At 38.8% G+C, this 26253-nt stretch overlaps 1 protein-coding gene across 1 annotated transcript in view; it reads right to left on the bottom strand.

Annotated features, from left to right (window-relative positions):
* Nucleotides 1-938: 938 nt before the first annotated feature.
* LOC134627251 (contactin-4) overlaps nt 939-26253 on the bottom strand; it is a 130201-nt gene continuing 104886 nt past the window's right edge. The window contains exons 20-24 of the mRNA XM_063473207.1: nt 24062-24177; nt 14685-14865; nt 7975-8087; nt 6426-6594; nt 939-1852 (exon numbers count right to left, since the gene is read on the bottom strand). Coding sequence (XP_063329277.1) covers nt 1773-1852; nt 6426-6594; nt 7975-8087; nt 14685-14865; nt 24062-24177 — 659 coding nt within the window. The 3' untranslated portion in view covers nt 939-1772. The remainder of the gene's footprint in view (nt 1853-6425; nt 6595-7974; nt 8088-14684; nt 14866-24061; nt 24178-26253) is intronic.

Genomic DNA, 26253 nt, shown 5'->3' with positions numbered 1-26253 from the left:
TCTGCTAAATACCCCCTTTTTGGGTCACATTAGCTATTATCTGGTGTAATGTAATTATGTCTGTGTGTGTGTCTAACAGTCAGGCAGAGCTTCTGCTTACAGAGCCGCGTTTCTCACAGTGGACACTTTGATTTGTTATAGTGGGAAAAAGCACAGCTGGTAATTATTAACAGTAACAATGACTCTGTTCCACTCAGGTGTGTGAGCAAACAATGCCGCTGAGGCGCTGTTGCACAATAGCAAGCCTAACTTGAACTAGAACACGGCCAGTGGATGAAATGCAGTTGTTATAAAAGTGAGCTGTTACATTTATCAAACGTGCCCAGGTGTAGTGATTAATTTCCCAAAGCAGGGGAATAAAAACAAAAAGAAAAAAACTGCTAGATTTTTATGACTTTTATTAGAGAATCCAAACTGGTAGATTTCAAGAATATATATATATACATGTATATATATATATATATATATATATATATATATATATATATATATATATATATTTTTTTTTTTTTTTTTTTTACATATGTGAAAACAGGTGCACAAAGCCTTTTGTGGCTCCAGAGCAAACTGTACTAAATCTTATAAACAGTTTCAAGTGAAGCTGGGTATCGAGCTAGAAAGAATTGAGTCTACTCGATCTCTGGAGCCTGCTTCTCGTCCGCGTGCGCCTAGCAACTCAAGGCTACGACAGCATAACCCACAAGAATCACTCAGAGAATGTTTGGTGTTCAAAGTGCATTGTGGGTAATGCACTCAGCAGCTGAGTGGGGGGAAAAAAAGGACGCTGGGCCTCATTCACTTATGTGTGTAGAAACATTTTTGCCCATCCCACAAAATAAATGCAAGTGCCAAATAACTGTCAGATTCAACATCAGTAAATCAGAATCTAAATCAAAAGATCTTGTTTGCTGTTTGCTGTGCACATGTTTACCTTGGGGTGGTTCACGCAGAAAGAGGAGACACCTGCACCATTAAAGCAAACAAGCAGGAGAAATTCTAACTGAAGAATCTGAAAGAATATATAACAATATAGAATAGTATATTAAAAAAAAGGTTAATATTGGTGTTAATTTTGATGCACTTTCTTTAAATTTCCTTACCACCAGGTATTTAAATGCATAGGCATTTTTATTTGGAGATTTACTGAAAATGCTGATTAGTGAATGAATGAAACACACATACCAATGACTTGTATCATTGTTGCTTGTTACTTTGACTTACTGATGTGGACACCGACACCGTGTACCTGTAGCTGACTTTTTGGATAAACCTATAGCACTACTATATTTGTGCATGCTTAAAAACAACACTTAACAAAGTAAATAAAGGAATGTGAAAGTCCGTTTTAAAGCTGCATGTTAAGAAGGTGACACTCGTGCCTTTTATCTGTTCTTAGAAGCTAGGGCAAAAAAAAAGTGGAAATGTAGAGTCGAATGGGGAAACTGGGACACGGACCTGCGCTGTTCAATTCTCAGTGCACGATAAGAAACTCATCTTCCCATGTTTATCAAATGCATGCATCCTGGAGGGTTGCAGTGGTCCTGAAAATTGCCAGATGAAAATGTTTTGTAATTGTGCTGTTGCCTGTGAGTAGCGGTCCGGCCACAGATTCTGTGGGGCATTTGACAACCTGTCAGAATGGTTTCATCATTCAGCTTTGGAAAATTTCTACTTCCTGCTGCTTATTCCATAAATCTGATGGAATAAGATAAAAGACAATCGTACACTGTTTTCATTATTTTGTTTAGAGCTGATTATAAAGGCATTAGAAGCTATAAAATGAACATAGAAAATATCACAAGGGAGGGAAAATGAATTGAAACTGGAAACACAAATCCTTTTGAGTTGAGACCTATAAAGAAAAGAACACAAAGTATAATGTTAGCAAAGAGATTCAAGACATAACTTCTGTGTCTTTTTTGAGTTTTGGAGTTTAGACATGGAAATATTACAGCACTGAATAGAGGAGAAGTCCTTACATTATGGTGTATGTTTAGCTTCTTAACACATTCGTTGTTTGGTTCACAGTGTTTCTAACGTGTCCTGATCACTCAAAGTGACGTTTTTTGTTTCCTAAAATTTCAGTACTTCTAACATGCAAAAAGCTGATGTTGTTTATCTCTCTTAATCTTTCGACTTAAAGATGTCAAACTGTGTCTGTTCTTTGAATGACTGAGGTTTAGTAACAATGAAAATAGACAGTTGTGTCTAGAACATTTCTGCAAAAATGATTACCGTATTTTCACGACCATAAGGCGCACTTTAAAGTCTTAGATTTTCTTCAAAAAGTGCAGTGCGCCCTGTGTGTTGTAATGAGGACGTAGTAGAGAACACCATGAGAACGCTAAAGGGTGAAGTGTGGGCGTTGACTGTAGCGGTATATACGATCGCACATACCTGTATAAAAGAACAGGTATGCGCGTTATGCAGAACATCGTTGTTTTAACAACCCTGAAAATGGCAAAGAGACACGCTTACGAAGCACAGTTTAAACTGAAGGCCATCAGCTACGCGGAGGAACATGGAAATCGAGCAGCCGCGAGAGAATTTAAGATTAACGAATCGATGGTTCGCAAGTGGAGGAAGCTGAAAAACGAGCTGCAGCAGGTCAAGAAAACACAGCTGAGTTTCCGCGGACATAAGGCGAGGTGGCCCGAGTTGGAGGAAAGACTCGAGCGGTGGATCATCGAGCAAAGAACGAGCGGGAGAAGCGTTTCGACGGTCACCATTCGGCTAAAAGCAGTTTCACTAGCTGAAGAAATGAAAATTGAACATTTCCAAGGAGGCCCGTCTTGGTGCTTTCGTTTTATGAAACGGTGCCATTTTTCCATCCGGACCAGGACTACGGTAGCGCAGCAACTTCCAGCGGATTATAAGGAAAAGCTGGCCATCTTCCGCTCCTACTGCAGCAAACACATCGGCGACAAAAACATCCAGCCCAGCCACATCACAAACATGGACGAGGTGCCGCTCACTTTCGACATCCCGGTGAGTCACACTGTGGAGAAGAAGAGGACCAGCACGGTAGCGATACGCACAACGGGGTATGAAAAGTCTTCTTTTACTGTTGCGCTAGTAAAGTGAAACTAAAACTAGTGAAACAAATGAACTGTGAGCTTGCTGTCATTCCGGGAGGCCTGACAAAGGAACTCCAACCGCTGGACATCGGTGTGAACCGCCCGTTCAAAGTAAGGCTGCGAGCGGCGTGGGAGCGATGGATGACCGATGGAGACCACAGTTTCACCAAGAGTGGAAGGCAGCGCCGGGCGAGTTACGCCACAATTTGTGAATGGATTGTAGATGCTTGAGCTAACATGTCTGCTGGCACTGTTGTTCGAGCTTTCGCAAAAGCCGGCATCATTTCCGAGGAGCCGCACGGCACGGAAAGTGACTCTGACAGTGAAGAAAGTGAAAGTGAACCTGGAATGTTTGATGGAGATTTAGTGCAGCTGTTCAATTCAGACACAGAGGATGAGGACTTCGATGGGTTTGATGATAAAAATGTGAGTACCAAACTCGGTTTTGCTCCTGCTTTATTTTTAAATACGCACGCTTGTGTGTTGTTGATGACGACGATTACCGGTAATAGAAATGTGAGTACCAAACTCAGGTTTACTCCCGCTTTATTTTTAAGCGGGAGTAAACCTGAGCATACGGTACTTGTATGCGCCCTATAACCCAGTGCGCCTTATGTGTGTGTTAAATACAGTAATGGCACACATAACTGCGACTGCACCTTTTAGTACAGTGCGTCTTATGGTCGTGAAAATACGGTAAGCTTATTATAAAAGCTCTGCTACGTTTACATGAAACTGCTGATCGATCACAGTCCACAGTCGCCAGCATCACTACGGGGGCAAATTTCACTGGTTGACTGGCCAGGTTGCACCGCTAGGTGTGTGTGGCTGCACTTAGCGCAGGTTTTCCTTTCACAGCCGAGAGGTTCGCTAGATAAGGATTTGGGGCAAAATAGTGCATTGGTTGTTTTTTTTTTTTTGCAGTTTGTACATCAGAAACTAATCAATAAATTATAGTTTCCATACATAGCCTTGAGAGGTATTTGCAGACAGTGAAGTTAAGATAAACTGAGAATACTGGAAAGTCTAATTGGTGCAAAAGTTTTGCAAAACATCAAAGCTGTTGTAAAGTGCATGCATATAGAAATCTACACCAATGTGAACACTGGCATCCTCAAAAGAGTATTCTTTCTCCTTTAAATGCAGGTGTACGGCTGGATCTTGTGCTGCTCAGGTGGCTCTCCTATGCTGTACCAAGTGTTTGTGGAGTGGCTGTTTGGTTTCTCCTACGTCTGAGCACTCCTCACTGCATATGCTGTGTTGTTCAACCAGTGTTTGGTGTTTTGTCCTTGGAATGAACCTGTTTTTGGCAAGTTCAGTTGCCTTCTTTTCAACCTCTCAAGAGGATAACTTAAGAGGATCTTTCTCAACCAAAAAAATAATTTGTTAACTGTTTTAAAGTAACGATAATCATTTGCTTTATTTTTGAGAGTGAGATGAAATATGTGTATCATTACCTTTAGAGGGACTGGTTGGATTTTTGATCTTTGTACGGTAAGGCTACCTGTTTTTATTTCTCGTATTCACTGGGCTGATCTAAGCTAAATAACGTTTGACTCCAGCTCTGTAGACGCTGCACAGATAACACTCTGATATTGTGTTTCTCCAGCTTCTCTGGGGAAAAAAATGAATGAAGCACCTCTTCACTTTAGAATTTAAATGGCTATAGCTTTCCTGGCACAGGCTATCTCGTAGCTTCCTTTGCACTTATGCACTGCTGTACCTCTTTTAAACTGTACTCTTCATTTAGATATTTTGCACTTACCGTATTAAATTCCATGAAACCTTATCCATATAATGTTAAATATGCCAATGGATGTTTTTTAGAGCTATATTTTAACCTTGAATTTTATTGTGAGTCGCTTTGTTTTTAGGAAAACGGACAAAGACAAAGTCTGCTTTAGTTGAGAAATTGTCATAACAGAATAGTTTTTTAATTAGGTTTCCAGCTGATGATTTACACAGAAAGAAGCAGAGACACGAGTGAGAGTGACTGACAACTGAAGATCAGAAGCTGCAGATACGACCGACAGATAAGATGTTTAATTTCAGATTTTCATTTTACCTACCTAGCTTACCTACTCTGATAACACATTTAGTTTTTTTTCCTTATCCCATCTCTTTAGATTTACACAGAAAACATTAGATTTTTATTTAAAGAACACCCATTTAGTTGAATCAGACATCTACAAATGTAAAAAGGTCAACATATATGTGTGTGTGTGTGTGTGTGTGTACACATTTGCTGAACTATATAATAAATAAAAGGTTAAATAAAGTCATAATTATTTCTGGCAAAGTCAGCTTGTTTACATTTCTCCTCATCTGTTTCCCAGGTAACGCCAATGCTTAGCCCAATGATCAGATGTTGAACTGATCTGACCCATCAGCTATACCTAAACAGCGACTGTGCTTTATGTTTTCATGATTCATCTGAAAAAGATGAAAACATGCTTCATATTTTCTCTTGTTGGCATTGATTGAGAGACAGCTGTGTTTTAAAAGATGGCTTTTATAGTTTACAGTTTGTCTTACATTTATGTTTCCACTCACTCTAAAGACAGAAATGTGAAACTGAAAGAGGATATGTTTGATCTACATGTCTTTGCTAATTGCAGGTAATATTCCAAATTGCAAAATTAGTTAGAACAAAACAGATTACATGATTATAATCACTACTAACACATTTATTTTGACCATTAAACAGATCTAAGCTTCAGCCTTTTAAACTCTTTATTTTGTCTGAAGCAGGAAATCAAAGCAGTACGTCAGCTTTACCTGATTACATTCTGGGGTCTTAATCGTGCCAGAGTCTACTAGTTCATATTTTCATTGAGACTACATAATACAGTGTGATTGTACATCAGCTCCAGCGCTCCAGAAACTGGCAGATAAAGTTGAATTGTTTAACAATGTGATCACACCACAGCTGCCAACAGTTTTTAGACTTAATGAGATGTTTAATATCACAAATAAAGTGCTGTTTACCCTATCAATGGAGATCTATCACACCATCAACTACTCATCATTGTCAGTATATTTGCCAAAATGTTGAGCTACGGTAAGTAGCTCTGAAAAAACAAAACAAAAAAAGCCCCAAGAGCTAAAAAGCCCAACGTTCTTGGGTGAGATATCTGTGTATATTTTGTGTCTCTTCCTCTTGGTTGCATGGCACAGTCTAATTACAATTTATATGTGTATTCTGAAAGCCTTGTTCAAGCTACAGTAAAGCTGATAAACAACATCGGTCACACAGGGGATTAGTTACACACGGTGCGCCCATCCCACTGCTTCTCTGCCTAATTCCAACTCCAATCATTTGCATGCTGTGGAGTGTATGGAACTTACTGGACATCTTTGGTATGCGGATGGGACCGCTGCTGGTGCCATCGCCCCCTTCGGTCAGAGCTTTGATCTCAATGAGGTAGTCCTCTCCAGAGGGGATTTGCAGTTCCAAACTGGTCTTATTGGTTTCCAGTACAGTGGTCCTGTCATGCCAGTTCTGGCGATACACAACCTGGAGGACAAAATGCAATTCTTTAGTCATAGCAGTGAGATATTAAACTTTTTTTACTCCTCAACAGAAAAATTTGTAACTTCATTCAACGTATCAAAGTAGTGTGTAAAAAAAACACATTGCAAATCCAAGAGTGGGGCACGATACTGTTGCTTCATCTTGGTTATACAATCCCATCTCTAGGAGGTAATGAATTCAAAATGCCACACGGCATGACAGGGATGATTTGGCTCGATGACTCAGGGATTTGAGAACAGCACCTCAGACATCATTTTTGCACATTTACTCGTGTAGCTTCACCATCATTAAAACGCAGCAGAAAGTTTTATTTAGTCCTCCGAAAGAAACACGCAGTGTAGAGAGCCAAACTGCAAATTTAGTTAAAAAAAGAAAAATATGCAAGAAATATTGACAGTATTGTCTTTGTGAAATCTTTACTCGAGTCGTGTCTGCAAAAGAGCCAGCTAAAGACTTATGTACTATGTATGTGCACCGGGTAAAATAAGTATTGAACAAGTCACCAGTTTTCTAAGTAAAAACATTTCTGAAGGTGCTACTGACATGACAAGCTCATTAGATGACGATGATAACCCATTCAATCCACACATGCAAACTCCTCTGTCTGAAATCATGCGAGGAGCATCTGGTCATGACTGCTATATGGTGAAATGATGTTCTTTCTACTTCCACATTAATACCCCGACAGTGCTCACTGCAACCTTCAGTAGCTTAGAAGTCTTCTGTAACCAATGCCCTCAATACGTTTTGCAACAATAAGGCTGCATAGGTCTGAGAGAGTTCATCATCATGAGGACGGTAAGCACAGGACCCACTGGATATCAGGCCCTCAACCCACTTTCATAAAGTCTCTGATTGTTTGGAGGTCATTGTGTAGGCCACCCTTGTAAAAGGAGGAGATACCAATGATAGTGATGGGTTAAGGACCTTCTATGGCCCTGCTCTAACTGCCTGTCTCCTTGAGACTGTGCCAAGAGAACTAGCAATAGCACATAATGATGTACCATCCTAGAGGTAGAGGAGTTGGACTGCCTGTGTGTGTGTCTTGTATGTATATATATATATAAATCACAAGCAGTGTGCTTTTCCACACAAAGTATGCAAAATGGATCAAATATGATTCATCGTTTTACTGCTTGGAAAAACGTAATTCCTTTTGTGGCATGACGCCTTTCATTTTATCACCTGGAACAGATCTTTTAATTTTGAAAGGCCAGACAGGGCCAATCCATAATGTAACACTGGAGTGCTGAGGTCTATCTTTCCGCTGCAATGAGAAAGCCATTTATTGGGATGACAGCTGCTGAGGCTCTATTTGTTTCCCCAGTTCTGGACTTTCTGCTGTTATTCTGACAAACTCACCTTGTATCCTGTCACCTCGGACTCATTCTCCATCGCTTTGACATGTTCCCAATTTAGAAAGATCTTAGAGTTGGTCAGGTTCCATTCAATACTCCCTGGAGGCTGACTTGGTGCTGCAAGACATGTAATTACACAGACAGAAGATTTACAAATGAATGCTTTAAACTCGTGTCAGTGATCGTATTCTCTAAGCTAGTCTGCACGTTGCCCTTTATGCATTTTACATCATATAGTCGTCAACCTTCAAGAGCACACCGGAGAAAAATGAAGGTCAAGAAAAATAGAAGGTGCATGATCTTTGACTATCCACAGGAAGTCAAACTATTTGATTAGAAATAAACACAGTGTAGGAAATCATTTGCAGTCTCATGTGCAGCCCTGTGTCCTATATAGATGGCAATCTGTATAAGGATATTTGTACAAGTCCTACTCAAGCAACAGCAAAAGTACTGATTATGCAGATTGGCTCTTTTCAGAATCTTATATGCAATGTAGCTGGATTATAATTAGTGATAATTACTGATTTATGAAGGCAGAAATGGTGCAGAGTGCAAAGTACAATTTCATTTGTTTCCTATGTTCGGTTTTGCATTGTGAGTTTTGAAATATTTCTCTTTCCTATCTATTATGTTAATAGTTACTATTGTTACTTAGATTTACAGTTATTTTATTTTATTGGGTTTATTTTGGTTTCATTTTATTTTATTTTTTTAATATTTTGCTCACCTCATTTAAACAATTTATATGTCATATATAGGGATGGGTATCGTTTAGGTTTTATCCGATACCGGTGCCAAATCGGTACTTTTGAAACGGTGCCGGTGCTTAAACGGTGCTCGAACCGGTGCTTAAAGAATGGAGAACACAAACTTCGTCCAAAAACCTCTTATGTTTTTATTTTTAGCAGTCTCTTTTTTTCTGCAAAATGATAAGAACCGTAACAACATATAAACATCATCTGTGCAAAGATTTATGTTTTTAAAGTGAAACAGTGAAAAATTACAGCGCTGTCAATACATGAATATCCAGACGTTGTACAAAAATGTCCAATTCTGGCACACAATTGGACACCATGCCAGTTGTTTTTTTTTAGGTATTTAAGAGCAGACATTAATTAATTTTATTAACATGCCTAAAAATGCTTTTTTAAAAAATACGTTTTTGAAGAATTAACCACACATTTACATGGTAATGGGCCTTTTTTGCCATGGAGCGCTTAATTGGCCTCTGGCCCTTTAAACTCTGAGGGGCTGTAACTTTGGTTTCTTTTGGTCAATTTGCATGATTGACACCTCTTTTTAATTGTTTGAGCCAATAGAGTCACAGTAACGATGCCACGTTCACGTTAATTCAACCAATCAGATGTTCCAAGGCCAAAACCCACGTGGGCCCAAATTTACTGCATGTGATGTCTGTCCAGTCACGTGTCTATAGGTGGGTCTAAAATGGAGGTTGTTGACGGAAAGCGGCTCTGATGCGGCTAGGTAGGCGTGGTAACTGCTGATAATCACATGGCTACCGGCTACCGGCGAAAATAACGGAGGAAATCTGGACGGTAAGCCAATTTCTGTCTTAGCGCATTTGCGCCGCTGTGTGTTTTTGTGGTCTTCTTTTGCGGCTCATTCAGTGAATTTTGGTCAGAGTATGGTGAAACTTGGTGTGTGGAATTGGTGATAGCTCTGGAAGATAACCAGCTTTTCTTTAGCCGGTTACATGAAGTCTGGAGAATTTCTGGTTCGCCTTGTTTGTTTAGCGGACTTGTGCGCATTTACATAACTGCTCGTTTAATCATGGCTTGTTTTCGTTGAGTTTGGTGGTTGTAGAAATGGTTTATATGACATTTTAGCTGAGATTCAGAGGTTTCTGTGGATACCACACATGTCTGGACTTATATTTCTCACCCCGTGTTATAACCGATTAAACGTGATCTCCTCGCGGTACCGGGGACGTGGGGCTTAAAGCACTTGTTGCAGGCTGCTGAGTTTGCATCTTTTGCTGTGAAGTACAGCCAGACTTTTGACCGCTTCGCCTTGGGCATTTTTAATCTGTAGCTCTGCTCTAAAAGAACGTACGTACCTGGGCCCGCCTACTATCCTTGTAAAGGTAAAATGATTGGCTAGAATCCAAAGTGTATGACATCTCAAGAAAAAAAAAGCACCGAAATAAAGCACCGAAATGTGCTCTGCTTTTCGGTCTGGTTACTACCGTTTATGTCAGAACCAGAACCGGTGCCATAATGGCACCGGATACCGGTACCCATTCCTAGTCATATATCATATTTGTTGTGTTTAATCCTAAACCTGTGGCTGCTGTATTTTGACTGTCACCTAAGCATAGTGAAATAAATCTAAGGACCCACAGTCACAAAAAAAAAAAAAAAAAAGTTGAAGTGGTGCGTTGCCTTCACACCTAAACAGAAAAACTGATGTAGTCAGGGGTTAAAGTGGGATTTGGCAGGTAGAGGAACTCTAAAATCAGTTGTAGTGGCTCAGCATGGGGAAAAGAAGAAGAAGAACTAGTTTCTATTGAGAGCTCCAGTAGATTTTCTTTGTATACCAGCTGTGATCAGCTGACCTGCTACTGCTGCTCTGAGGTTTACTGGTCTTTGTGGATTTACACAGCTGAATTGAACAGGATGTAGCCCAGTATTTCACAGCTATCTTGGCTGATTTCAGTTCTCTACACTGACAGTATACTGCATATAATGTTTTTATACTAGACAGTGGAAAGTTTGTGTAAAGGTGGAATACACTGCAGTAATATAGGCATTATCAGATTAAATTCTGATTCATCTCTGCTACACTTTATGCAACCTAACAGTGACCATGAACACCACAGCTTTATTATACATTCACCGCAGTACAGAAAGCTAACCTGTTTTCATGCAACCTCTAAACACAAAGTTTGTATTAACCTCATTGTTCTTCAAGACGTTTCACAACAAAATAAATAAAAAAAAACTTCACATCATACAGATCCAATATCTGATGTAATAAACAAGGACATTAAATGTAAGCTTTAAATCTGCAGTTTATCAAATGCCTCTGAGTAGTCCTCTGAGGTTGCATTTTTCAACCTCTCTTCTTCCTTTCTTTCCTCATCTCTCAGTAAAGTCACCGTACAGTCTTTTCCCTCCCTGTGAAATATAGCTGCTGTACCTTTAGCTAGCAGAAACTGTGCGGCAGACTGCACAGAACCAGTTTGTGTGTTTGCTGATATTTGTTGAGCTGATAGGAACGTTGCATTTGAAATTACCTGCCACATTAAAAAACATTGTTCCCCTCAGGATTATCTTTTGTATCATTGTTCTCTTTATTTAGGCTCAAATTGATTCGATGTTTGAAGGCGCACAGAGCTGGGAAATAAGAACCTTATTTAAATGCGTTAAAGCTAAAGTAACGAGGCTCTTTAGAAAATGTAAGCAGTAGAAAGTACAGATGTTTGTGTAAATATGTTCAAAGATAAAGTAAAAAGTTGTCAGTAACCTTACTTTGTTACTTCTCACCTCTGACCAAGGCTATTTTTAGCAAAGACTTAGCTTTTCACCTTTTCTGTCAGCACACACTTGTTTAATCAGTATGTCCTTCACACTATTCTTACCAACATGGTCTCATTCTGGGGCATCACATGATGCCATTCTGTCAGATGCCACCTGCGTCACCCTTGATATACGCCATGAGATAACAGCCTTACAAATCCCTGAAAAGTCAGTATAAGAAGATAGAAGAGATGCTGATAGTTAAGAGCCCAATGTGTCCAAACTGTTACATGTTTGAAGTTAAAACTGGTGTGACTGTAAAGGAGCTGAAAGATCCACTCTGAATGTGCTTTTAATAAAAGCAGTCATGGAGAAAATGTACAATTTCCCTGTGGTACAAAAGTGTATTATAAACTGTGAAGGATGCAATAGATTAAAGCTTCAGTTGTTCCATAATAAATGAAGTTTTTACGACTGATAAACATATTCCATGTTTGTCTATATTTAAGGGATAATAAGAAAGGATGGGCTTTTGAAATTAAGAGGCTCGAACCTGAAGATACTTTGAAGCTGAGCCTTTTATTGTCTTCAAAGAAATGTTTGAATAGAAACCTGCACCGAATAGGGACCTGCTCATCAGGTTATCCTTTAATGAACTACACTAACAGGAGGACTTGTGGACACATTGATATTGTATTATTGAAAGAATCGACCCAATCTTACAGCCTATAGTGATTTCTAGTTTACTAACAGCTCTCTTTTGTTTTCACACAGCTACCACACAGGAAACGAGTTTAGCAAAATTGTTAATTCTTTCATTTGGGTTTTTAGCTTAGTTTAATAGACAAAGGTACAAAACTTTTGACTTTATAATCAGAAAAAAAGTAACTTGTAAATTGGTGTTTGTGAAAAAGAAAATCAAAGAGTGTAAGAGAGGCAGCTGTGATGTAGGTGTATGTGTGAATGTTACCGTGAGGTGAGAAACAGCTGGAATAGCTGGAGGCTTCAGTAGTCTGGTAATTAACTGTAGGGGTGATACCATATAAATGTGACAGTATAGACGGCTTTCTTCCTGAAAAGATGGATTTGCTGCACAACTATTTGGGAGAATATGACTGGTTGGGTATGAGTGAGTAAAAAAGTACCACTTAAAATCAATATTATATGAAAATTAATCACTAGCTTTAGTAATATTCTGCAGAAATTAAATATTTAGGATAAATAACTATATGACATACTTCTTGACCCCCACATTAATTGGAATTTACTTTAAATCACAATAAAAGTTTAAATTCTTGAAAGGAATGCATCTACATTCATGCAATGCTTTAAATACATTTTGATTGTAGGGTTTAGGTTTATAAAAGAGGTATTCAAAAGCCCCTTATGGTAAAAAGCAGACATAATCAGTGTTGGTCAAGTTACTTAAAAAAAGTAATCAGTTACTAATTACTGATTACTTCCCCAAAAAAGTAATCCCGTTACTTTACTGATTAATTATTTTCATTAAGTAATTAAGTAATTAATTACTTAGTTACTTAGTTAATTTTTAAAAACACGATTTACAACCTGAGTAGGTAATAAAGTGATAGATCTTTCAGCCCAATTCTACTTTTTCTGCATAATCCATCATACAAAATGTAATCAAATGGAAAAGTCTCTTCTTAAAACTTGTTTTATTAGTTTTAATCTTTTAACTTTATGCATCAAGCAAAAATTAAATTATATGCAACATTCTGTGACTGGAAGAAATTTGTTTAACATTTAAACCTATTTTCTGCACATTCCAGCATATAAAATAAAATATTTTTTTGTGTTTACACTCACTCTTTCAAATAGATGCAAGTAAAACACAGCAGAAAATAAATAAAGTCAAAGACTAGTTGCTCTATTTTCACCTGTAAAGCAGGACTGGGGTAGGCGGAGGTTTACCCTGGTGCAGGTGTGCCGCAGCGGTCAGTTGAAGACTCCGCGAGTTTCTCTGTGAATTTCCCATTACAGTCGTAGCGCACTCGGTGCCTGCTTGGAAGTTTAGGGGGGTTTTTTCGCTGTAAAAAGAAGTTTTCTTCCCACGCACAACGGACACTAATGTTTTTGTCACTTTTTATGGAATCAAACTCAAAATAAGGTCAGTACTTCCACGCTTTAAACGCTGCATGCTCATACTCTCTCCCGCACTCGATATATTGTCCATTGTTGATCTGCAGACAGCTGTTGTCATAAACGTCGCACTCGCTTACGTCACTGTCATGAGACATTCTTGCAAAAAACTCACGGTTTTAGTAACGCAGTAACGCAGCGTTCCTACGGGAAAGTAACGGTAATCTAATTACCGTTTTTGCAATGGTAATCCCTTACATTACTCGTTACTTGAAAAAAGTAATCGGATTACAGTAACGCGTTACTGCCCATCTCTGGATATAATACATTAGACATAATATAATATTGGGAAGATCTCCAGCTGGTCTCAATGAAGCTGATAATATATTTTATGAATCTTAAAAAGTATTCAAAAAGATAAAAAAAAAGTGTGTACAAAAACGAATCACCCGATTTAAATAAATGGAGATGTATAAGAATACAATTATAGGAAAAAATATGGAGGATGTATTTGAAATCAACGGGAAAAGCGCTGTGTTAATGAATCTTGAAACAAATGATTGTAATGAACTGCTAAATAAGTTTTCCTTAATTTCTATGATGAACCACAAACCCTTAAATTTATATTCACAAATCTGACTGTGTATTTAATGATTATTAAGATTTTTTCCATATATTATTGCAAACTCTGATGGTAAATATTACAATTAATGATTGTAAAACATTGTGATTTGACATCAATCTGATGCACTCATCAGAATAATTTTTTTTGTTTCATGGAACAGGTAAAAAGCATGAAGTTTAAGTATAAATACAGTACTTGCTTATATTTAAACATATTTATTTCAATATGGCCCCCTAACAGCATGTTGAAATACTATCCTAATATGATCTCAGTTTTAATATTCCTGCTATTACAAGTATAATAATAGTGCTATTATTAGTGTGAGTAATTACCTCAGTCTCAGCTGTTACTGTGTAAGTATTATCGTCATTGGGCACATATCGAGTATGTCATATCTAAACTCCATTAAACAGACTCAAACGTATTTTTTTAAAAAAGAAAGACCCTCGAGTCAACATGAAAAAAGTGATTAAAGTAAATAGATCCCAGTTTTGTGTGTGGACTCACGTGGTTTCTTGGTGGTGATATTAAAAGGTGGGCTGCAGGGTCCAAGTCCAGCACTGTTCTGGGCTCTGACTGAGATCAGATAAAGTGTGCTGCCCTTCAAGCCGGAGAGCAGAGCTGTGCAGTTGATAACCCTCACTCTGTCTGCTTCACTCTGCTCCAATCCTTCCTCCCAGAAGAGAACCTGGACCAAAGAGACATGAGTTACCACAGACCTCTGAGCATAGTGCCTACCTTTTCATTTTTTCCTTTTAAACTGTTTTTATATCTGTGAAGCTATGGCAACTTAGTCAAGGTAGCCTGTTTCCACCCTGACTGGCCATTAAGATAGTCACATCATGATTATGAAGTACAATGTCATTTCAGAGTGCATATGCTGTAGATTCAAAGTACATATGTATAGTTTAAGCAGTGCCAGGTGACATATAGTACAAAGGAACAGACCTATGGATAAGATACAGATATCAGGTTTAAAGGAGCATCACTTTAGTGCTTCCACTTTATCGACTTAGCTATTGTAAGTCTCCGAGCAGTCCAACACGTATTTTTAAAGTACCAAATGATACTGTATCAGACAATCAGCAATATCACAAGCAGCAGTGAGAGTGAACAGTACCAGGATGAAGAGCTTGTCAGAATCTGTATTCACTGAGAGACTGTTTATGACCCAAACACAAGACAGGAAAACCAGACAGGGAAATGTCAAACAGATGGTCTGAATGTAGGTACTTATTTAACTGAGTACACACACGGTTTTTTTAGGATCTTGCTTGGGAGAGGCAGATTAGCAATAGGGCCTGGAGTTGCTGATAACAGATGCATCTAGGTTTTCTCCAACTGAATTTTAATTATAGAAGTCTTTTCAAACACTTGGGAAAAATCTCTGAAATACCTGAGCACAAGAAGTTCACAGTTCTTGTAGCACCTCTGCAAAGAATCTAAACACTCACTCAAAGAGGGATGAAAGAGAGGAATCGAAGAAGGCTTAAGCTGTCTTGCTGAATCTTAAGCTGTCTAATAGAGACAGTGACAATGAAATATGTCATACCTGCAACACAAATTGTGGTTGTGTGTGGTAAACATGAACAGTAAGTGCTGCTGATTTTACATTATATTATACATTCCAATAAGGCTGGGCCATATTATACCGTTCACGGTAATACCGGTATAATGTTAGGCAACGATAGGAAAATGAAATATCGCGATAGAATATGAGTAAAACGCGCATGCGCAGTGCCTTTGTTTTCATACGCACATGGCCGATTGTTGAGTGAAACAGATGAACCAGAATTGGTTTGTAAAAATGGTGCAACTTCAGTGATGTGGAACTGGTTTGGTGTTTGTCCGTCAGATACATGACAAAGCACATTTTTTTGCAGAACATGCAAGCCGGCTGTCGTTATTGCCGTATTTATCGAACTAAGATGCTCTTAAATCTGGGAGTAATCTGGGTCCTAAACTCCGTATGCTTCAGGTCAAACGAACACTACAGCATCACTGAGAGTTAAAAACTGTCTAAATTCTTTCATCTTTAATAAAACGATCAGCATTACTGCTTTACCAGGTGTAACTGTGAAGTTTAACTTCCAGGCATCCATGAAAACATAATTTATTACATTTAATGGAGTTAGAAGTTAGCGGGAAGCTAGCGGAAGTTAGCTCGCTAGTTTCGCTAGTTACCTAAGCATGATATAGCATGTTCTGACTGAGAGATTTCTGAAAAAATTCAAACATACAGCTCTGCTATCACTTCCAACATAAATGAAGACAGGAAACTAAACAGCAGTGACGTTTGTAGGGTTACTGAAGTTGGGCTACCTGGTATATAATGATGTGCTACGTGATCGCTAGCGACACAGCTATGTTAGCAAAACATAAACAGTGAAGCTGGAGGACGAACACTAACACTTTTCCACTTATAAAAGTTAACGTTAAGGTTCCTGATAGTTAGAGACAAATGCAATCACATGGCAGGATGCTGTAAACGGACAAAACTTCAGTCAGGAGAACAACTGAGATAATCCATCCACAATATGAGGTTAGTCATTAATATACTGCAACAACATGGGAATAGAGCAGCTGTGATAGAATACAGCATTAATGAATCAATGGTACAGAAGTGGAGGAAGCAAGAAGAATGAGTTTAATAAAGTTTGATTTATCTGACTGCTTTGTTTCGCTTAATGTGCCTTATAATCCCGTGCACCTTATGGTCCGAAAAATACGTACTGCACACTGCAGTTTAATGTTGCAAAGCACCTCTTTTTAACTTCAGTGGATGTTATACATGGTTATGCTCAGGATATGTCAGCCCATTTCTACTGGAAATGCCTTTTGGTTAAACTTTCAGCAAGGAATTTGCATTTGCACTGTTAAATTTTTATATAGCTTTAATGCACATAAAAACCAGCTTCTTGTTTAAGTGAAAATAAATGGAAGGTTGTCTTTTTGCGCTAGTAATGTTGTGGAGTTGTATTTTGTCTCGCATCAATTATATCGTCAGTTATATCGTTATTGCAAATTTTCAAATATATATCGTGATAAATATTTTTGGCCATATCGCCCTGCTCTACATTCCAATACTAGATAACCAAGCAGGACAGGTGCTGTTTGAAAAGGAAAGAGCTGTAACTACAAATTAGGACTCTGTACATCTTTCCTTTTCTTAGTATGAAGTTAATTAATAAAAAGTTTCACATTGCACACGTGTGGAAATATCCATCCATCCATCCACTGGAGCACTAGTAGTGACACAGCAAATTTTTGGGAGTGGGGTGGGGGGTGTCACTACATTGATGCAATGCATTTCTATTGATGGCCTCACAATATTCTACTGATTTTGCAAAAAAACCAAAAAAAACCCTAACAATGTGCCAAAATACAATGTCTACACTTTATATTATAAAGGTTTAAGATTAATGCAGGCTCAGGGTCTGAAAAGTGAAACCAATATGGAAGTGCCTGCATTCTTTCTATTGGCCTGTGGGGGGCGACTCCGCTGGTTGCAGAAGTAGATTGCTTGTATAAATATTTAGATCATCAAAAATCTTCCTGATGAATTTATGGTTTAAAATATCCAGATATATTACCATTATGGGTAATTCTACTAACTGTATATTAGTATACTGATATATTTAAGCTTTGTAAAAGTGTGCGGTTTGTCATTTGTGGGTTTTGTTTTTCTTTAACAAATAACAGATGGACTGTAAAACATTTTATGGTGCAACGCCGGGCAATTTGGCCTGTGGGATCATGCCTATCTGGACACAAAGAAATGTACTATGCCCATTACTTATTCATGCATACAGTCAGCATATAGGAGGTGCTGATCCTTCTGTCATGCTGATGCTGGCACACATTTAAAAGATCTCTTCCAGGTCAAGGTGATGGGAGCTTGGATATATCTTTGCCCTATACATCTCTCTTACAGACTGCTGACTTGTCTGTGAGACAGACTGCGTCCCATTGAACAAGAAACAAATATGTTTTCAAAGGTTTTGCTTGCACTTGACCACAACTTGAAGCAAATAAACATGCCAGTATCTAAAGCTGAGCGACCGCCATCCTCCTCTCAACCACGAGCTGCTTCAGAAGGAGCACTTCAGTGTGACAGGCTGAAGTTGTGCTACCTCTGCTGGAAATATATGTTCTTTGGCTTGCACACCAACAGTGCTTTGATAAGAATTTAGCTATTCCAATTCCGTTCCCAATGTCACTTATCGATTCTCGTTGGGTTCTGTTTCTGTATATTGGAGGTATTTCAGTGTTGGGGTCATTACTCCAAAAAAAGTAATTATTACACAGAAATCTTTTCTTAAAAGTAATCCAGTACGTTACTTAATTAAAGAAAGTAATTTGTTATACTAATTGTTACATTACTTTAATGTTACTCTGTAAAATGACCTGAAAGGCACTGTCTCATAATTATCATTAAACAGTATGGCTACAGTCCCACACACCCTGATGAGGACACATATATGATCTCTATGTTAGTATTACACCACGGCTCTCTTAGTAGAACAAAAAGCCGACGTCACAAAGCAAAAAGAAAACGAGCACAAACTGCTCAGCCTGACTGCTCATCAGTTTGTTACCTGCTGAAGTTCAGGTTCTGGCTGCTGGGCTGAGGTCGGCATTCACTCAATTTTAACGACACCCTGGGTTCTCGGCTAGCTTAGCATTAGCATGTTGTCTGTGCCGGGTTTTCTGGAAATCCATCCTACCTCACAACATCCTACCTGTTGTTTCTGCGTATGAGCACAACATGAAATTAAGCGCCAAACCGTTCTACCTTCGTGAATATGAGCTACAAGCATACTTTGACGGGTAAAGTTAAATGGCAAACCGTCCTACCTACTTAAAATTTATGCTGGAATTATTGTGTGACAGTAGAAATGTGCATAAACTATGTACGGTAGGACGGTTTGTCAAAGTAGAAGCGGTGCTTGCAAAGAGGCAAAGTTGTTACAGCATAATGTTGTTGTTTCGAATGAAGCTCTTAGGTTCTGTGATGATCAATAGCCCCTTATCACAGTTGGCATGTTGACCTTTCACAGTAGGAATGAGCAGGTGCTAATGAACTTAAAGATCTAATATTAAAGTGTAGACACGACAATATGACGGTGATTGAGCATACACAGAGCCCTTTAGCTGAAGCAGCTTCATGGGATTCTGCCATTTGTTCACCATGTATTCACTTTTTCATGTATTTACCTTTTCCTTTTGTATGCCATCATAGTTTGATTGATGATGACTATCATTATTAAAAGCATGTTTTGGCATTTTTCAACTTTTGATTGGCAATCATGGAGTTTGCTGAGTTTTTTATTTTTTTATTTTAGGCATTTAACATCTAGAGCTGTAATTTGGACTTGTGCACTCAGACGGAGAAGGCGTGACCAAGTGCTCCTGCTATTTTGGTTCACGCGGCTGAAGCAGGGCTGGACAATAGTTTGGGTGGAATGGAAGATAAATTGAAGGGTGTGATGATGACTCATTACCCTCTCAGTCAGTCACATTACTGCTCTCGTACCTTTCAAACTGCTGTTCCAATCAGAAAGGCATAGGAAGAAAATGTTGCTTGGGACTGACCTCAAGTGCAAAATGGTGTTGTGTAGAAGTGCAGTTAGGTAAGAAGTGATTGTTCTGAATTTTTGGCATACAAATTTAGAGGTACATTTCCTCATCTTATTTTAATGGTTTCTAAGTATTTCTTTAAAGGGGCACATAGAAACCACTCTTCTTTAGCAACAAGACTGACTTGAAGTGTAGTTGTCATCCTCTATGCAGACATATAAGATGACACTTCACTGAAATCAAAGACACTGCTAACATAAGTAGTATTTGTCACCTAACATACATGGAGGGCTCTTTATGTGTGACAGACTGACAGCTGGTTGTTCCGCTTCAAGACTTGGCCATAAAAACACTAGTTTTTAGTTCACTTCTATTGGGGTTTCTCCTTATTAACCTGACTCCTTAGTTCTCAACAGTTCCTTAGTTCCACATCAGTACAAACCTTTGATAAAATAACTCTGAGGAAAGTGCTGCATTTTGGCACCGTGTATGAAGAGGATAATATGAATGTGCAAAGCTCTCCAGCTTCACTCCCCCTCTTCCCTCTTTGGCTGTAAAGAGGAACTTGCTGTGGGAGGAACGGGTATCCTCTTCTGGGAGATTAAAGAGCAACTACAGATGGAGGTTATTTCTGGAATTCCTCCAGAGGACAACAGGTAAAAAGTTTTTAGGCCAATCCAACTATTTTCTGGGACTCTGGAAAAGTAGATGCTTCTCATAATGTCACTATGGTACTTGCAATAAAGACACTTTCTTTAAAGCCTGTGAATAAAAGACTACCATCATTTAGTTACTGCCTGATTTTCAAAGAGCAATGATATGACTTTTCTTTATATGTACCCAATTTAAAATTTATATTCACAGTGCTTAGTTAAGGTAGTGCATAATTGCCCTGGAGTTTACAGTAATATAGAAGTAAAGGAGCTCTGATGCTGCCCAGCAGGTGTAGGATTCACATAGTGTCTACACATTATAAAACCAGCACATTAGCAGAGAACAAGCTACAGCTTGCATTCAGTCTCTTGGGACACGTAACATTGAAATACAATGGAAGAAATTTGACTTGAAGTGTAAAAAATACTGAAAAAACACAGATGAAAGGCCTCCTGTGTAGCAACACAGCTAGACTCTGCCAGGCTTTGGATGATGCTTTCAAAGCCCGGAGAGTCGGTTACTGTAATAACACCGCAGACAGGGAGGCTGAAGACACACAAACCAAGCAGATCTCTGTCTGTGCCCCTGCACTGCTGATTTAAAGAAAGTGGCTCTAATTTTTGTTAGATAAACATTTTGTTAGGTTCACATAATGACTTGTATGTGATCAGCTAATAAATAGTTGTTATCATTTTGCACATCTCCTCACCTCTTTACAGCTTATTCTTGTCGTTTTACCCACTTTACTTACTGGTTTAACCACACCACCACCAAACGTGTTCACACCAGACGGCAGACACAAATACTCACTAACATGTAACAGTAGTCCAGCATGCAATGGAATGAATTACATGTTGGTGGTAAAGAACAAAACACAGCTAATAAAGAGTGAATCTAGTTAGCACACAACAGCTAATTTATTAGCTCCACCTAGCTAAACATAATGCAATCTATACTATCTAATGTAAATGTTACAATGTCTAGTTTTTGTCTAGTAAAAAAATATTTCAGAGACCTGTTGATATACTTTTGGCTGCTCACTTACTTCCCAAGGGGTCACTACAGCAGATGGCACAGTTTTTACACTGGTTGCCCTTCCTGACACAAACCCTACCATTTATCTTGCACTGGTGACCCCCTGAGTCTGGGTTTGTGTCTCCTCCTGTTGTCAAACTGGAGAATTTTCTCATATAAGGCAAAGGTATTAACATATATACCATGGGGTCACAAGACTTATTGATACAAATGTGCTAAACCCTAAACAATTTATTCATAGGTGTTTCTCTTATTTAGTCTAGCCTCACTGATTTAAACAGGATGGTTAACAGAATTTAAACAGAAATACCTTTTAGGTGTAACATAACTGATTTAAGCAGCACCACAAACTTTAAACAGATCACACGAAGCCCCTCACTGAATTATAAGAGCACCTGAATATTACGACCTTTATCCAGGGGTAATTTCTAGCAACTACAACTGTTGTTTTAGACCACATTAGCTTTAGCACAGTGCTCCTAATACACTGGCAACTGAGTGTGAGTGATAATAATGTGTCAAGTCCAAAAAGATTTCAATTGCAATGTGTGTAAGTGTTGTTGCCCTGAGCATTGAAAGGACGTGGCCGACCATGGTCTGACCAGCACCAACCAGTAACTAGGCAATGGGATGTATCAGTATAATAACAGTAATGTCACTATGACATTAATAGGCCCCTGGTGCAATCCCACTTTAATTCCCAGTAACCTTAAATAAGCAGAACAACCCACTGCCACTCCAAAGCCATAATAATTTAAACCATAAATTTTCCTCTGGAACGCTGTTGTAGCACAGCCAAAATTAGACTCCAGAGGGGTTTGTACCCAAATGTACAGAGTTTAGGTAAGCACTTGATGTTGAAAACAAAAGAAACTTTATCGTCCACATGAAGTCAAACCCTAGAAATGCAGGTGGGAAAAGTGCATGTAGTTTTCAGTCAAATGAATGCACATATTCTTCCACCATCAGCTGCTGTTTTTTTCTCAGTCTAATCAGAAGATTTCTGACCTCAACTGTTACTTCAACCAATCCATGAGTTCCAACTGAGCAGATTTCAGTTGTAACCTTTTATATAGTTCTGAAAGTAAATAACAACACAAACATAAAATAATTCAGTTCCTTAAAGGAAATTCCACTGTGTGATGATCCAAAGTATAAGAAGCTGTATTTACTGTATATTCTGCAAGCACTAAAGAAAAACAGCACTGACGGGTGTGATGCTGTAGCATCCCTAAACCGTATGCTTGCTGGAGTTTTGCCAAGCCTTTAAAATTCAAATGATCCTCTAAAACAGCTTTTGAGAGGCAATTTAAGCCCTAAATTAGATTAATTGGAATATATGTCACAAAATCCCAGTAGACCTCTTTAGGAATGGTTTGTCATTGCGAGACTTAAATATAAATATCTACCCACAGGCTGCTGTTCGGTTTTTCAGCTGACAAAAGCAATGCCAAAAAATGTAGATTTTTAAGATTGTTCTTTTTTATTTTCCTCCAGCTTGCATTCTGGCTTACGATGGAGCTTCTGTCCAAAGTAGAGGAATTTGAGTATTTTGGTATATTGGTATCACAGGTAAAGTAGTTTGTGAAAGCAATGCTGATCCAAGATCCTACCCTCACCTATGGCTAGGTACTCTGGGTAGTGACTGAAAGAAGGAGAGTGGTTACGAGGGATGGAAACGAGCTCTGATTAGGATGCCTTATAGGTGCCTCCTAAGTGAGGTGGTTTGGGCATGTCCTACCGGGAGGACGCTCGAGGGCAAACCCAGGACATGCTACAGAGATTACATATGTCAGCTCATTTGCAATTGCCTCAGTGTCCGTCCAAAAGGAGGCTGGGTATCTCTGCTAAGACTGCTTACCCCGCTGCCTGGACCAAGGTAAACGGTAGAAAATGGATGGATGGCGTTTTTTCTGTTGTCTGTGTGGTTTTTTTGGATTATATAATTTGCACATGATCAATAAAACCAGCAGGATTATATAAATTTTATAACCGAGCAGTAAATTTGTACTTGCATAGGCTTCAAATTATAATAAGTTGAATATTTTAAAACATTTCTACTCTTAGGAAGCTGAATATTTCATTGGATTTTCCCGTGTTAAACATGAATATTCTAAGCTGAGTTAAATACCTCTGTCTTGTTTCCAAACATGGAAACCTCTGTCTTATGACAATGTGTGTAGCAAACATTGGCAGTGACCTCAAAGCATCTCTGCAGAGGTTAGGCCACCTGGGTATACACTGCCATGTAAAATATCTGGGGTTTCGGAGACAGTGTTATTTTTATCTAGGTTTACCACAGCTAAATCCCAGGAGAGTGTTTGTTGTACAGGATAGTGATGTATGATGTTCACACATTCTCTTATTTATTTTCTCTCCCTTTTTTCCTAATAGCAGCTCTGAGACAGCCTTGGGTGCAGAGTTCTCTTAGAGATTGTAACAGCTGTCAACAGACCTCTGTGACTCCAGCACACGCAGTGTTTTAATGCCAGAATATTTCGACAGCGTCACCATTGGTGGTTATATTCAGATGAGATCAGGTTATTGTGCTGTCAGCCATCTGGGATTAATTTTATGTCTTTGTTTGAATGTTTCACTTTTTTTTGTTTTCCTACCTCATATGCAACGATCTTCTCACTGTTGGACCTCGGAGGAACTGGTTCCCAGAACACCTCGATCTCAGAGGCTGACACCGCACGGGCCCACGCTCTCGAAGGTGCTTCAGAGGGTTCTGTAAAGGATGGATTGTTATTAACAATGTTCCCTCTAAGCTGCGGCGCGTGCACAATTGCGCACTGCTGGCACAGTAGTGATGGGATTTCCGGCTCTTTTTAGAGAACCGGCTCTTACGGCTCGGCTCACTAAAAAGAGCCGGCTCTTTCGGCTCCGAACCGGCTCTTCAGGTTGTTTTGTTGCTTTAATTAATTTATTATTAACAATAATATAAAATTATACACAAAAGGAATTACTAATGTAAAAAAAACGTGGTTTTATTCATATATGTTTATATATAAATATATGTGGTGGCCCCTAGAGACAAAGCACATACAAACTCCAAAACACATTTCTAGCTTTAACTGAACTTCCAAAACAGAGCTACCTAGATCACTTAAATTACACAATTGAAAGCATATGTGTATGGTTTGTGTATTTATACACAAGCACTCATATATATTCAAATAATTTTTTTAAAAAAATGTTCATTTACCTGTTACTACCACACACCAAATCCGGTCGTTGGTACTTGCTGGCTTGTGTAGCCACTAGGTAACAAAAGCTCAACACTGCGCCTAGCATCCTGGAGCACTTCTGTTGTCTTTTGTACGTGCTTCTGAGTTTTTACGTGTTTTGGAGTTTGTACATGCTTCAGAGTTCGTACGTGTTTTGAAGTTTGTACGTGCTTTGTCTCTAGGGGCCACCGTAAATATACTTTTATTTATTCACTCCACATAAAATGTAATAAATAAATCATATAATACAAAAACCAACTAGTCACAGTTCAACTTTTAACTATTTAAATTTTCAGCTTTTTCCTTTAAAACAAATTTAAAATGAAACAACATAAAACACTGTAAACCACAACACAATTAAATATAAATTAAAATATGAGAAAAAAAGAAGATGCATATTCTCTGTCATATGGGCCTGCATGAATAAACTTTCTGAATCCTTTATCATCCGCAACTGAAAATAGTTGTGGATTATTACAATACCTTTCTAATGTGAAGTTGTTGTCCCTGGCTCTCTTTCTCTCTCTCTCTCTCTCTCCCTCCCGCTCTGTTCCTGTGCTACTGCCAGTGTAACTACCGCCCCTCCCCCCTCTGCCCAGCACAAAGCACAAGGCTCGCATGCGGAGTGAAGTGGAAAAAAAGTGCGAGAGAGAGGGTGAGAGAAAGAAAAAAACAAAAAAACCACGGCTGGCGATAAGGAGCCGGCTCGCGTCGTTCACGTCAAAGATCCGGCTCTAAGAGCCATTTCATTCGCGACCGACCCATCACTATGGCACAGTCTCTGCGCACAGAAAATCTGCGTTGCGCACAAAAAAAAATCTAACCTGAATTGAAATTAAAATAAATACTTTAACAATTCTGTTTTGCAGTGTTAGTCAGTAAGTGACTGGCGGCTCCCGTATGGGATTAGAACGATGCCACCTTATCCCATAGTCCAGCCAATGATGTGATTCACATTCGTATATATGCAGCTAATCAACGTGGTTGACAGGCTATGACAGCGTCCTTATGTGCCGACACGGGTGTTTTAGCTAGCAAAGCGGCGTGGCTGATGTGGAGTGAAGCCACGTTAATGACAACGTGTACAACCATTGGAGATGTGAGCAGGACAGACGGAACAATTGACGGAAAAAGTGTGGACTTTATACCAGTTTTTAAATTGTGTTGATAGGCCACGTAAAACCAGAGTTATGATAAAAATATGTGCAATGTTTGTTTTTTTTCCTGAATACTATCGTTGTTTATTTTTACTGCGGGAGAAACGGTAAAAACGGCGTTTTATAAGGAAAACGCTCGAAAGCACTCTCCGCAAAAACAAAAAACCCCACCCTTTCCTATTGGTCGAAAAATGTACCATGTCGACCAATCAAAAAATGATATGGCAACATGGCATTTAGTTGTTTAGGAAGAGGGAAGTTTTAGGAGTGACGGCGGTGTTTTGAGATGTGAGAGATTTGAGACGTTTAGCGCAAATCTTGTGTAGTTAGTGTGTAGTGTAGTCAATAGGTTTGTTGTGTGTGTCAGAACAATGAGGCGACTGCTGAATGTTACAGGTGTTACAGGAGTGATACATCTCC

This window comes from Pelmatolapia mariae, linkage group LG5, assembly GCF_036321145.2.
Source record: "Pelmatolapia mariae isolate MD_Pm_ZW linkage group LG5, Pm_UMD_F_2, whole genome shotgun sequence".
NCBI lineage: Eukaryota > Metazoa > Chordata > Actinopteri > Cichliformes > Cichlidae > Pelmatolapia > Pelmatolapia mariae.
Note: the sequence above shows the minus strand (reverse complement) of the source record. Positions and strands in the feature narration are given on the sequence as shown.